General features: G+C 42.6%; 1 protein-coding gene across 2 annotated transcripts in view; it reads right to left on the minus strand.

The window, feature by feature from the left end:
* Nucleotides 1-3552: 3552 nt before the first annotated feature.
* Nucleotides 3553-12861, minus strand: part of kcnn3 (potassium intermediate/small conductance calcium-activated channel, subfamily N, member 3) — a 45257-nt gene continuing 35948 nt past the window's right edge. For both annotated transcript variants that reach the window (XM_086218406.1, XM_086218405.1), the window contains exons 8-10: nt 7148-7275; nt 5399-5468; nt 3553-4763 (exon numbers count right to left, since the gene is read on the minus strand). In XM_086218406.1, coding sequence (XP_086074532.1) covers nt 4329-4763; nt 5399-5468; nt 7148-7275 — 633 coding nt within the window. In that variant the 3' untranslated portion in view covers nt 3553-4328. The remainder of the gene's footprint in view (nt 4764-5398; nt 5469-7147; nt 7276-12861) is intronic.

A 12861-nucleotide genomic window follows, 5' to 3' on the forward strand; every position in this document is an offset into this window, starting at 1 on the left:
AATGTAATTACAGAAACACTTAAGGCTGTTGTGTAGATAAAATCCAAATCAAACCCGGTAAGTATTTGCTTTTTGTGATCAGACTTTAAAGTAAATAGATGGACGAGGGCTATGTCGAATTTCTTTTAACCCACCAAACTATTTATGCGGCATTATCAGGCCCGAATAAAAATATAAATAAAAACATTGACACAGTAAATGCGGAAGCTGTAATGTTATAGATATATACTTTATTAATTCTCTCTGATAAAATAAAATTACAAAATAATTTCAACCTCAAACGGCACTTTCCTTGTTTATAATTATTTAATGTATTGTTAATACATATATCATAGTCATGACGAATGAGAAGAATACTATAGTAATATTAGATATCAGCTATGACTGCGTTTAATTATAATGGTAGAAAAGACTAAGCAATACAAAGCTAGATCTCATTAACAGCATACTGTACAATATTCCGAGCGTATGTAATTCAGTATTCCGGCCACAGCGTGTTGCTATAAGACAGTTTTCCTTATTGTCTCTAATGCAAAGGGTAGGCTTGTGTCTTTTCCCATTACAATTCCTCTCAGATACGCCTCTCTTTCTAGGCTTTATTTGTTTTCTTCATGGCCATCTATCCTCTAAGGTTTATTTGTGTTCCCTTATGTTCATCCATTGTCCACCTTGATCTTAAAGCAGTGAAGAGCACTCCATGTACAGAATATAACAAGTCCATGCCCAGATTTTTCACAGTTATTCCCTCAGAAATATTGTCAAGATATCTGCAACGCCTCCTGCTATCCTTTGTCCCCGGTGACAGCAGCGTTCCCTGCCTCTTATTGAAGTCCATTTAAGAGAGAGCACTTTGGTTGTTGAGGTGTGTGTATATCTGTGTGTACATGCGTGTGCGTGCGTGTTTGTGTGTGTGTGTGTGTGTGTGTGTCCCTGTTTCTGTGTTGGCCTGGCAGTTTAAGTGATCAAGCAAGCAGGAGTGTTTGAGTGTATTTCTTCACGGAGAATACATTCATGAGTACAGTGAGTTGTTTTTGGGGCTGCGAGCTTGAGAGGGAACGGCAGTAAGAATGGTTGTTTTCCCCTCTAGAAGGGTCTGAACGATATGTGAGAAAAACAAGAAACACAGTGAAATCAGTTTAAAATGTCAATCCAACTAAAAACTCAACGTTTTCAGAATTTTTTTTTGGTTGTATAAATTAGCATGAAGGAAAATGAAAAGCAAACAATTATCCCGGTCGATCTGACTTCACTAAATTCAGCTCCATCAAATTAAAAAATTAAAAATTTTGATTGTTACAATATTTGTCTGCGTAGAACTTTTGGGGAAAACGTATTTTAGTGAGATAAAATGAGAAGACTCACTAAATATGGAGCATTAAGTTTGTGCAAAGCTCCTCTTAGTTGAGTCAGTTGAGTCATGCCAACATAATTGATGCTTGCGCTCGATGTAACTATTAATTCAAACTAAATAACAAACTCTTCCAATAAAAGTAGACTTAAAGCAGCATTATGTAGCTTTGCTGAGCAATACAAGTGGTACAATACCAAACGCTGGCGTATTCACATCTGTTCACTTGGCAACAGAGCACCTGCCGCTGCCTGAAGGTGTTGGTAAAGGGTGATACAGATGGCACCAAGTTCTAAGGGTTTTGATGGATGCCATCAGTTCTGGGAATCAGAACAGCAAGAATAAGCCCGCCCCCGAATCGTTCAACCCAGCTCCTCTGGGGGGCTTCCTACTCCCGCTGAGCATCGGCAGCGCCCTCTGCCTTGGAAGGCAGCTCAAGTTTCAGGAAAAAGTTGCAACCTCTCAACATTTGCTTTGCATATTTGTTACCATCAGAGGCTCCAAAGCAAGTGGCCAGCTTAGAGAGGGGAGCTAAATACACCAACCTCGTGTCACAGGCTAGAGAGCAGCCAATCAAAGGTGGGTGCCGGGGCTTCATCGACATTTTCTCCAGTGAACAATCAAACTCGCTCGACGGGGGTAGAATTTCAATGTAGAAGAGCCATCAAAAATATTCTGGAGGCTGCAAAAGAGGCCTGGCAGTGGATAAGAACCTGGAGGGGGCATCTGAGGATGAGTGCACCACTAGGCTGTAAGTCTGGGACTGATCACCTGTGGCTGGGTTGCTTGGGTGAAGGTTTTTGTTTTGTTTCTTATTATTCACCTGATTGGAAAAATAAACGATTGATTATGTGATTTTCATGTGAACCTCACCATCTGCTGCTTGTGACAAATCTGTTGCAGTGTCTGATGCCCCAAAACAAAAGGAAATTCTCCTGATTTTTTTGTTTGGAGAGAAGTTTTAGTCATAAAGCTACACGATGGTCAGAAATTGTCAGAGAAAACAACACAGTTTTCCTCCAGACTCCTGTGAGATGATTTCAAACTCAAACAGTTCATGTTGTTCCTCCAGTCCAGACTCCCATTAGGAAATAACTGATTTTAATGAAGCAGTGTCTGACTGTTGCTGACTGTTCTGACTGTGTCAGGCAGCGGTGACTCAAGGGACAGTTCAATCATCTGAGGTATTCTGACATCTGCGCATCTCGCTTGGAACCTCAACGGAGGTGTTATTAAAAAAAGTACCTGGTTCCAAATAGTATTGCGAAGGGGAAGCCAGAAAAAGCCACATTGAGCCAAGCTGAGTCCAGATGATACTATGCAGTGTAAAAATGGCTGAGAGAGACAGACGCAACTGAACAAAAACCTGTCTCACCATGAGGTACAAAGACTTGGTTTGGTTCACACATTGTGACATTTGATCTTGTCCCACAGCAGTTGTTTACGTGTACAATGTAGTTGCTAATGGCCACTGTTACACAGACTGATTGGCTTAAGTGTCTTGTTTTTCTCTTTTTCACTCCCTCCTTAAACAGCCTGTCTTGTTTGTGCTGAGAATTCTGAGCTAGACTCTAGTACCTGAAAGCAGCACGACAAGCCAGCAGGACTTTTGTGGCTAGTAAGGTCAAATCACAGAGTGCCGAAACGAACGTACGGAGCTCGGAGGAGGAATTAAAGCATCAGCAACTCTTCTTCTTCAAGTCTGCGTTCCATCAAAATGATGTTGCACAAGTTTCAAACACTCCCCCCCCCAAAAAAGCTGCATAATGTTGCTTTAGGTCACTCCATGAACAATGTGCAGTAACAATGCAGTAATAAATTTACTGTTGTTGTTTTTTTCATCTGCTCCTGTCTTCATCATCAGAAGCAGAGGTTAAGATGACTCATGTTACTGCTATCATAACTGCTTATTTCAACTTGGATTGTAATTTGTGTAGTTCAGTGAACCGTCACAACTAATAGCTCAAGTGTCACAACTATGCACTGTAAAGTAGCTCGAGTCATTTGGTTGAGCGTCTTTTACAATGCGTCTTGGCAGTGCTCTGTGCAGATTGACAGTGCGTTGAATATTGGCAGTATAGGCTATAGTATTCTCTCATGGGCTGGTGCACTCATCTTTTCATGTGGGTGTAAATAGGGCCTACGTCGTGAAGAATTGTGTGTCTGTGTTTGTGCTGTGCTGCACGGATGACAACTTGATAAACTGTGAGTTATTTGTGTGTGTGTGTGTGTGTGTGTGTGTGTGTGTGTGTGTGTGTGTGTGTGTGTGCGTGTGCGTGTGTCTGTGCAGTGCATGCCACTAGTTTTTTTTTCTTTTGTCGTGGTCATATTGATCGAACCTTCTGTTAAAGGGATGCTTGTTAACACACAATTAGCATTCAGTTAGAAAATACATCATAAGGATAAAAAGTCATGGTCATTAATTCCTGATGAACGGAGACAGAATGGGAGAGAGGGAGAGAGGGAGAGAGAGAGAGAGAGGGAGAGAGACGGAGAGAGAGAGAGAGAGAGAGAGGGAGAGAGAGAGTAAAGGCTTTTCAGTTTTTTTGGGAGTGGATTCCATTAAGGAGCTCTGAGTTCATGTAATTATTCCTCGTTATTTCTCCTCCTCTTTCCTTCCCCCCTCTTCATCCTCTCTACCATCATTTTTCACTCTCTTGACATCCTTCCTCCCCCTCACACCTTTTTGAGTCTTCATTTTGTCTAAATTTTTCTTCTCCTTTGCTCTCAAAAGGAAGGCGCCCCAAAGTCCCTAACATGGCTCATCACTCATACAAGCCCTCAATCTTAATCCCATTACATCTCCACATTGTCCCGTCTTCATCTCTCCCTCGCAGAGCATTAATTTCAGAGGATCACCTCACATTTCTCTCCTTCTCCCTCCTGCCTCTCATTTAGTCTGTAGAGAGAGAGAGCGAAACTCCTCCTCTCTGCCTGTGTTCTTTCCATATTTGTCCTCTCCTGGTCTCCAGAACTGTCTTCAGCAGCTAGAGGTGCAGGTGTTGGGGTTGCTTACTTCCAAGCTCCCCTCTGGACTCAGTGGTCGGGGTGACAGAGGGGATTCCAAGGCTAGAGAAGCAACCTGGACTGAAGGGGGCGCTGGAGTCGGGACCTGAACTGGAGACACTGCAGCTGGAGCAGAGGTCAATGAATTTGCCGGGGAAAGTGGGACCACAGCACCTCCTCCTCCTCCCCCTGCTCCTCCTCCTTCTCTACCATCCCTAACATCTCGCTCTCGGAGCAGGTGGACCAGGGCGGCATGCTGAGCGCTGAGGGTGGCAGAGAGATGTGCAGGCAGGGCATTGAAGCCAGCGGTGAGCTGCTCCACTCGCTGCTCCAGGGACAGCATCTGGCGCTCCAGGTCCTCGCTGCGGTCATTGAGCTCTGACATGAGTTCATACATGACGCTCTGCATCTACGAGAGCCAAGACACGAGAAGAGAGGAGATGACTCTTTAAAGAAGGGAGACAGATTACAAACACAAGAACAGGAGCATTATTAGAGTTGCTTTCTTAAAGCATGTTTGAAGAATATTATTTGGAGTGGAATGAGGAGAGACAGCAGAAGGAGTAAAAGTAAAAAGAGGGCAAGCCCGAGGCTCGAGAGCAGTGAGTAAGACACTGAGCAATAGAAAAAAATTTCCAAAAGGGAGTAGGAGCTGGAATGAAGAGGAGGCTGGAGGGAAGTCTCTATGTGGGTGTTGTAACATTGTGAAGAAAGAGAATAAGAGAGTGGAGAGAGAGTGAGAATGAAAGAGAGACACACACACACACACATGGACACACATGCACACACACAAACTCACACGTGTGCGCACTCACATTCTCACTCAGACACCCACACAGTAACAGAAAAACACGAGCACTCCCTCCCTCCCTTCTTTCCTCCTCACTCTCTCACTCAGTCATCCCTTGTTCCGGTTGCTAGGAGAACGAAACGGGCAGGTCCACATGGAAACAGAGGAACGCTATGGTATATTTCAGTATGTTTAGGTATGCTAATACTCATTGAATTATGAATAACTAAACTGTATATTTGTGTGTGTCTCACCTTTGAGAGGTCCACTAGTGTGTTGGCTTGATCGCTGAGTTTCCGCTGCTCCATTTTCACACTGCGTAATCTGCAAATAGACACACACACACACACACACACACACACACACACACACACACACACACACACACACACACACACACACACACACACACACACACACACACACACGCATGCACATTTAAATGCACAATCACACAAAGTTGAAACCCCGTAAACACAGTCCAGAGAGCTAATCCCTCTGGGTCCAGACAACAACAGTGTGGAGCGGTCACCTTGCCCGGTTCAGTTTCATTTATACCTGCAGAGTGTCACTGGATTTGAATGTACAAACAGTGAGCACCCTGTGCTCTCTAAAACATTGTATTTTTCTCAAGCAGAGGACTTTATTTTTGTTGAAATAAGACTGAGACTTTAAGCTCCTGAGTAATAAATAGGGTATATTTAATATTAAGAAACCTTAAGGGTAATGAGGCCTGCAGGGAGATAAACTAAGGGGAATAAAATGAGATAAAATAAATAATCTTACTGCAACCCAATTAAACAGGACTTGGCTAACTCTCAAAACACAGCGCAATAATTAGTGAACTTAAGGTCTAATCTGTGTTTTCATAAAACAAACCCTGTGGCCTTCTGCATTATAATGAAGTGCAGACTGACTTTATGAGGCTGCACTTCCTCCTGAACTTGTCTCACTGTTCCACTAACAAGTTCGACCCAGAAAATGTGCTCATATCCCCGTGAAATGACTCTGTTGCCGTGGTCACATTGTTAGCCTCACAGGAGGAACCTTTCCATGTCACAATTTAAAGTGTCTTAGGTCTATTTACTCGGGGTTGGAGGGCACTTGTTATTTTTTTTTCCCATGTCATGACAGAATTCTTAAAGATTAAAAGAAAAAAGATGCCACTTAATTTGGATGGTAGACAGAAGAAATGCACAAATCCTTTTAACAGCCTTTAACAAGACAAGCACACTTGTGACCATTCAAATTAAACAACAATGTGGGAGAATTTAAAATCCCCCCTGCAGTCAAAAAATTGTTTCTCTTCTTATTCCCACAGCTGAATGTTTGAGCTCGACAGTGTAGAGTGGTGTGCGTGCTGTGTTCGGCGAATATCTGATTTTAGCAGGTTCTTCTACTCACGGGATTTGCGACATCAACGTATTTTGGAAGCTGATCCTGGTCCAGTTTTCCATAAAAGGTAAAGCTAAAGGTATATTCATGCTGTCTAAAAGACTATGACACGTTTTGATGACTTTAATGTGGTAAATATAATGTCAGACACAATTGTACCAGATTTTTTTGTGTACCTAAATAATGTTGAAGGGCATCTTTAATTACAAACTGTGCAGTTCTGTGATTTGTGTTATCACCAACAGTCTTCAGTACATCAAATGTCTTTAATAGGACATAAGGCACTGATTATCTAGGACTGTATTTGCCTGGAGTGAACCAGTCCTTTATGATGATTCATTTTCTATGTGTGTGTGTGTGTGTGTGTGTGTGTGTGTGTGTGTGTGTGTGTGTGTGTGTTTGTGTGTGTGCATGTGTGGGTATTCATGCACTTTATCTGATTATCAGCGTTGATTCAACTTGTGGGTGGATAGAAAGTACAGATGATTTCAAAGGCGTCACTGTTGCGTGCGTGTGTATGTTTGTAAGTTTTTGTGTGTGTGTTAGCGACTTTGTGAGTGTGTGTGTGTGTGTGTGTGTGTGTGTGCGTGCGTCAGTTGTGGTCTCACTGATGTATCGCCTGGAGGAACTTCCGCTGGTGTTTGCGGACTCTGGAGTGGTCGATCTTCTTCATCAGCTTTGTGTGCTTGTAGATGAGCCAGGTCTCTCTCAGCACGTTTGCCGCCGCGTTCTTTATCTACTCCCAGACGACACACACACACACACGCACACACACACACACACGTTGTTAGCAACAGGTAGCCACTGGCAACAGGTTTGTCCAGCCCTCTTTTCTCTATTGTCTATATGCAAAGAACAAAAACATTGAACCATCTCCATGTTCTTAGAGGCTGCCCTCATTCTCTCTTACCACACACACACACACACACACACACACACATGCTGCCTTGCTTGCCAATACTTTGCGGTCACGCATAAACAGCTCTATCCTCAGGGAGATTTGGCAACAAGAAGCATCAGGAGTCTCCCCCTCACATACTTCTTAAGACTCCAATGGGACACATTATTTTGGCTGGTTGGGTGTAATTTAGCACAGCAGTTCATTAAAACTACTCAACTTCTATTTTCTGACAACAACAACTGAAAGAAACAGCTCGTAAGATATTCATACCTGCAAAAGAGAGACATTGGAGCAATAGCCTACATAATGATGCTTATTTACAGAGGGGCTGATGGTTATTTTTTCCCTATCACTGATTCTTCACCTGCATGTAGTTTGTAATGCTGATTCAGAAGTCTTGGAAAAGCTCTCAAGTTGATTTCTGAGAGGAAGAACTGAGATTTCGTCACTTTAACTTCACACACAGCTAAATGTATAGGTAAGCCACCACAAATATAAAGACAAATGGTGCCTATCCCTATAGGTTGCTATGTAATTACAACACAGGGGTCTGACAAGCATTAAAGAACGCGCGGGTGGATAGCATAGAGAAGGGTAAAGACAGAGAGAATCTGTAAGGACATAAATTGAATGAGAGACTTCAAAGAGATGTTGAGCACTGAACAAAGAACAATTATACCCCCGTCTGAGGAGCACAAAGGACCCCAGCAGCTTGGCTAATCAGCACCCATCCACCGCAGTCAAGGACTGCTCACACACGTACTGTGTACGCCCACACACACACACACACACACACACACACACACACACACACACACACACACACACATACGCGCACACACGCACGCACCCACGTACGCACGCACGCACGCACGCACCTACAATCGCATACACTTGAAACCACAGATGAAAAGTGTGTGTATCCGGGTCTTAAATGTGGATTTTCAATGAGACAGAGGAAGTCAAAACAACATAAGAGGCCCATTCAAGACCCTAAGTGACAGAGCAAACTTACTTTCCCTGCTCATTAACATTAGCATTAGAAATGTATCCATCCATCCATCTGTTCAGGGTAGTGGGGGGTGTGTGTGGCTGGAGCCTATCCCAGCTGACATTGGACGAGAGGCAGGGCACATCTGGACGGGTTGCCGGGCCGTCGCAGCGCCATCAGGGTTCAGTGTCTTGCTCAAGGATACTTCGCCATGGTCACTGGGGAAGTGAGGATCGAATCAGCAACCCTTCGGTTGCTAGGCGGCCACTCTGCCTCTGAGCCACGTTGCCCACCCCCATTAGAAGTGTAGCAATGGTTCAATTTACAGAGAAAATATCAAAATTCAGTATGTAAATCTCATAAACTTGTCAACAATTACTTCACAAATACAAAGGTTATTTGGGGTGTGAAGTAAACTCTGTGACCCAAGACGTGTGCAAATCTGTACACTTGAATGTGTGTATGGTCTGTATGAATTAGGCATCCGTGCACACTGATTAGTAACCTGTGCACATAGATTTTCATTTCAAAGCTTTTTAGCCACTGGTTCCACTCTGTAAATTACACTGTAATGTCTGATTCAGGACACAAAAGCATATCAAATCTGACCTCGTACATTGCATTTATTTGGCAGACGATGTATTCGCGAGTAAACTTGTTTGGTTGTGGTTTGCAAATGCATGTGCACGTGTTTGCAGAATTGTGGGCACAGATTATAAATCCATGACCACCGATTGCAAAATTTGAGAAATAAGGAATTTATAGTGGCAACCAATTTCAGAAAAGCCACATTCACTCCGGGAAAAGCTTGGTCTACGCGCACATAATAAAGGGAGTTGCTCCATAACAATGACTCAATCATTTAATTGCCAACTTGCAATTCAAACAAAAAAACCATCCATCGTGTAAACGGTGGGTAACTGTTTGATTTTCTGGTCCCACTCTCCCACCCAATTTACTTCCCCTTATAGGAAAATCCCACAGGTAAATTGCTCTTAAAGGGGAAGTACAGATTTGAAATCATTCCACTTAGGCTACAATAATCATAACCAGGATAAACCATATCATCTCTTGTCAATGTAATCATCAGTAATAATTCATTTCATATTTCTCACATTTGGCATTTTAATAATTCATAGCAATATTCATAGTTTTTCATGATAAAACCCAAAACACATTAATGGCTCCAACAGAATGCAATAACCATTGATTGCCGATCTAAGTGGACAGTTTGCCCATTCATGCATGCAGAATATGAATTTAAAAACACAGATCCTACACCATACAGATGGAATCGTAAACCCAGGGGAGATCCTCCTTTATTTTTCTCAACTGACACCAGCAGGACTCTTTATCAATTATAGAACAACCATCCATGTTGCAAGCAGAACTACAGACAGCTGCAAAGATCCTGAAGAGGCTTCGTAAACGTCAAGTTATTAGAGGGAGGAAAGCTATTGTAGCAGCATGTTCCATGGTATTTTATGAAACCGGCAAACAAATGATCTGGATTATGTTTGTAAGAATCACTGTTTCTCTTATTTTAACCATTTCATAAAAACACCTTTTACGCCCCTTCAAAGGCAAATGAAATTTAAATCCTGTTCATCAGTTGATGGATCCCGTGTTGGTTGGGGTAACTCACTTTGGTCTATTTCATATTAGCACTCAACATCTGTCCAGCAGTGCAGTGAGAGTCTGTTGCACTGCTTTAGACCGTTTAATTAATACTAGATGGCAAACTACAGCTTATTTCACCCACTAGCCCCTTTATTTTTCCACTAATGGGAGTTATAAGACCGAAACCCCATTGACAACAATTAAAAGGAAAAAAAAAAAACCTCAGTGTCAAAGATTACAGCTAAAATTACTCCACAAGGAACCAAACGAGAGCAGCAGCAGACATTCTAGGACCATATGGCTTGTTCTTGGGTGTCTGTGTTGGGACCATATGGTTGGTTTGGGTCAAAGATCTGTTCTGCTGCTCCCCTACGCAGAACACCTTATGGCAGGTACATGAGAAATCTGTTAATACAAGGAGTTCCCATGACTCATGGTGGGCATGTGATGACGTACTGTGAATATATCAATCAGCCCAAATAGAAACATAAAAAGAAACCTTTTAGTGAGTGTGGATGCAGGACAATATAATTCATTCTTTGAGCACTAAAATAACTATTGCCTAAACCAGAAAAAAAGAACAAACCCTTGATTATTTCCCCCCATGTCGTAAAACGTAGTGACAGCAGAGGAAACGCTGAGACGCTCGACCCTTCCAGCTCAGGAGAGCCGTAATGACCCGTGTATGCAATTAGTAATTAGGTGCTGTGGCACTAGAGATACAATGGTGATTTCTAAGAGAGCACAACACATAAACAAACAGGCCAATTACCGCAACAACAGCCTCCCAACTCATCCATGATGCAAAAGGGAACACGTGACCTTACGTGTTCTGACCTTCCTCTCACAGCCACAAAAGTCTCGCACACAAAAGGAAATGCTGACATGCGCACAAACATCAAAACATCACCAGCGCAACTTAAAAAAGCAGGAGCGGTGACTTTAAATCAATAAAGGGTTATGCAACATTTCGCTAAAATTAAACCCCCTCCACTGGTGGTTTTGGCCATTTTTTTTGGTATAGTCTCATGAATGAGTTCATTACAGGTAAACACCACCCACTGAATGGTTTTACATAAAAGAGAAGACTACACTCAAGTTAAATTGGTAAAAAAGAAAAGATCAAAGAGATGTTTGCAGTGTCAAACTAATGGTGGTCGCCTTCGTTGCGCCTTCATAATTCGTCTGTTGGAGGAGGAGCTATTTTTAACGCTTTGGAGTTGGAGCTAGCTTAGTTGAAATCTCCAGGGATTAGACTGTTCCTGTTTGGCTGGCGGTGTAAACATTGGAAGGCATTGCAGCACCTCTTCCTTGGCCCGAGCCCACAGTGCACTCTGAATATTCAGACAGGGCAAAGTGCTGAATGTGCCATAGGGAAAAGTGCTTTGAAAAAAACAACCTTATGGTACAGTCCAGAGTGGAGGTGGAAATTGCAAATTAATGGGAAAGACCTAACACTTTCAACCCTGCAACCATTTTTTTTTAAAAAAAAGGTTGAAATAGAAAAAAACTGACCATAGACACGGGTAGTGCCAACTACACACGGTCAATTGGCTTTACTGCTTCAATGAGTGTAGTGCATTTCATTGATGTCATAGTGCCATCAAAAGGAGGGAGACACCACTTAGCTTAGCGCCTGCAGTGAAGAGAGTCCTGCTTTTTCCAGCATCAAGAGCACCGTGTGTTCAGGGAGATGCGCTGACCAGATGGACTGCCAGCAACGCTCAGAAAAAAGTGCCAGCCTTTTAAACCCACCTTGAACACACTGCATCGAGACAAGTCCTGACATCAAACATGAGCAGTTAGAATCTCACACACCATCGACTTAGGGTCGATGTTAACTATTATTAATTATAATCCAATGAAACAAAAGAGAATACTTCAGTGGACTTAAATTAAGCATGCGCTGCACAATGTTCCTCTCTGATAAGGTTCTTAGGCAAAATATCTGCACTGTAAGATTTCAACTTCCTGTTGAGTTCATCTACTGTAGATTTCTGATGTCACGATAAAATCAAACGGCATGAAATGAGGTGCAAAAATCTTTTTGCTTGAAAATGTTCTGTAGTCGTGGTGAAAATCCACACATGAAACCAGGACGTTGTCAGCAGCACGGTCCGCTGAACGAGGGCTCCACTAATTGGCATTTAACTGACATTCTTGTTAATCCTTCAAAAAAGGGACGCAAACACCATTTCACTGGGGTAGAAGTGTTTGTTTCTGTGTAGTAACACGTGTGCGTACACAAATACAATGATGGCAGGAGATTCTTTTGTTTCATTATTCATAAAGCCTTGAGCGGCCGTATTCTCTCGTTCTGATGATCAGGTGGAAAATAGCCCCAGCCATGTTAATCAATGTGCATACAACAGCTTCAATCATGAGCCTCTATTAATTATAGACAGCAGGAGACCATTACTACGGCATAAAGACCCCAAGACCCTTTGAAGGAAATGTCACCCATATTTTGTTGAACAGAGAGCCATTACTGCGTCTACTGACAATGGTATTTTTTTTTTTTTTAGAATGGCTAACACCACACTTAGTCATATCAAATGCATATAAATTTGAATCTTTATTTAAAAATAAAATATATAGATAATAATGGGGGCAGCACGGTGGTGCAGTGGTCAGCACTGTCGCCTCACAGCAAGAAGGTTCCAGGTTTGAGTCCCGGCTCCAGCACAGGATCTTTCTGTGTGAGTCTGCATGTTCTCCCTGTTCCTGTGTGGGTTCTCTCTGGTACTCCAGCTTCCTCCCACAGTCCAAAGACATCAAGAGGGGACGAGGCTGATTGATACTCTAAATTG

Source organism: Aulostomus chinensis, chromosome 11, assembly GCF_037954235.1.
Source record: "Aulostomus chinensis isolate RoL2024-O1b breed Wild chromosome 11, RoL_Achi_v1.0, whole genome shotgun sequence".
NCBI classification, from domain to species: Eukaryota; Metazoa; Chordata; class Actinopteri; order Syngnathiformes; family Aulostomidae; genus Aulostomus; species Aulostomus chinensis.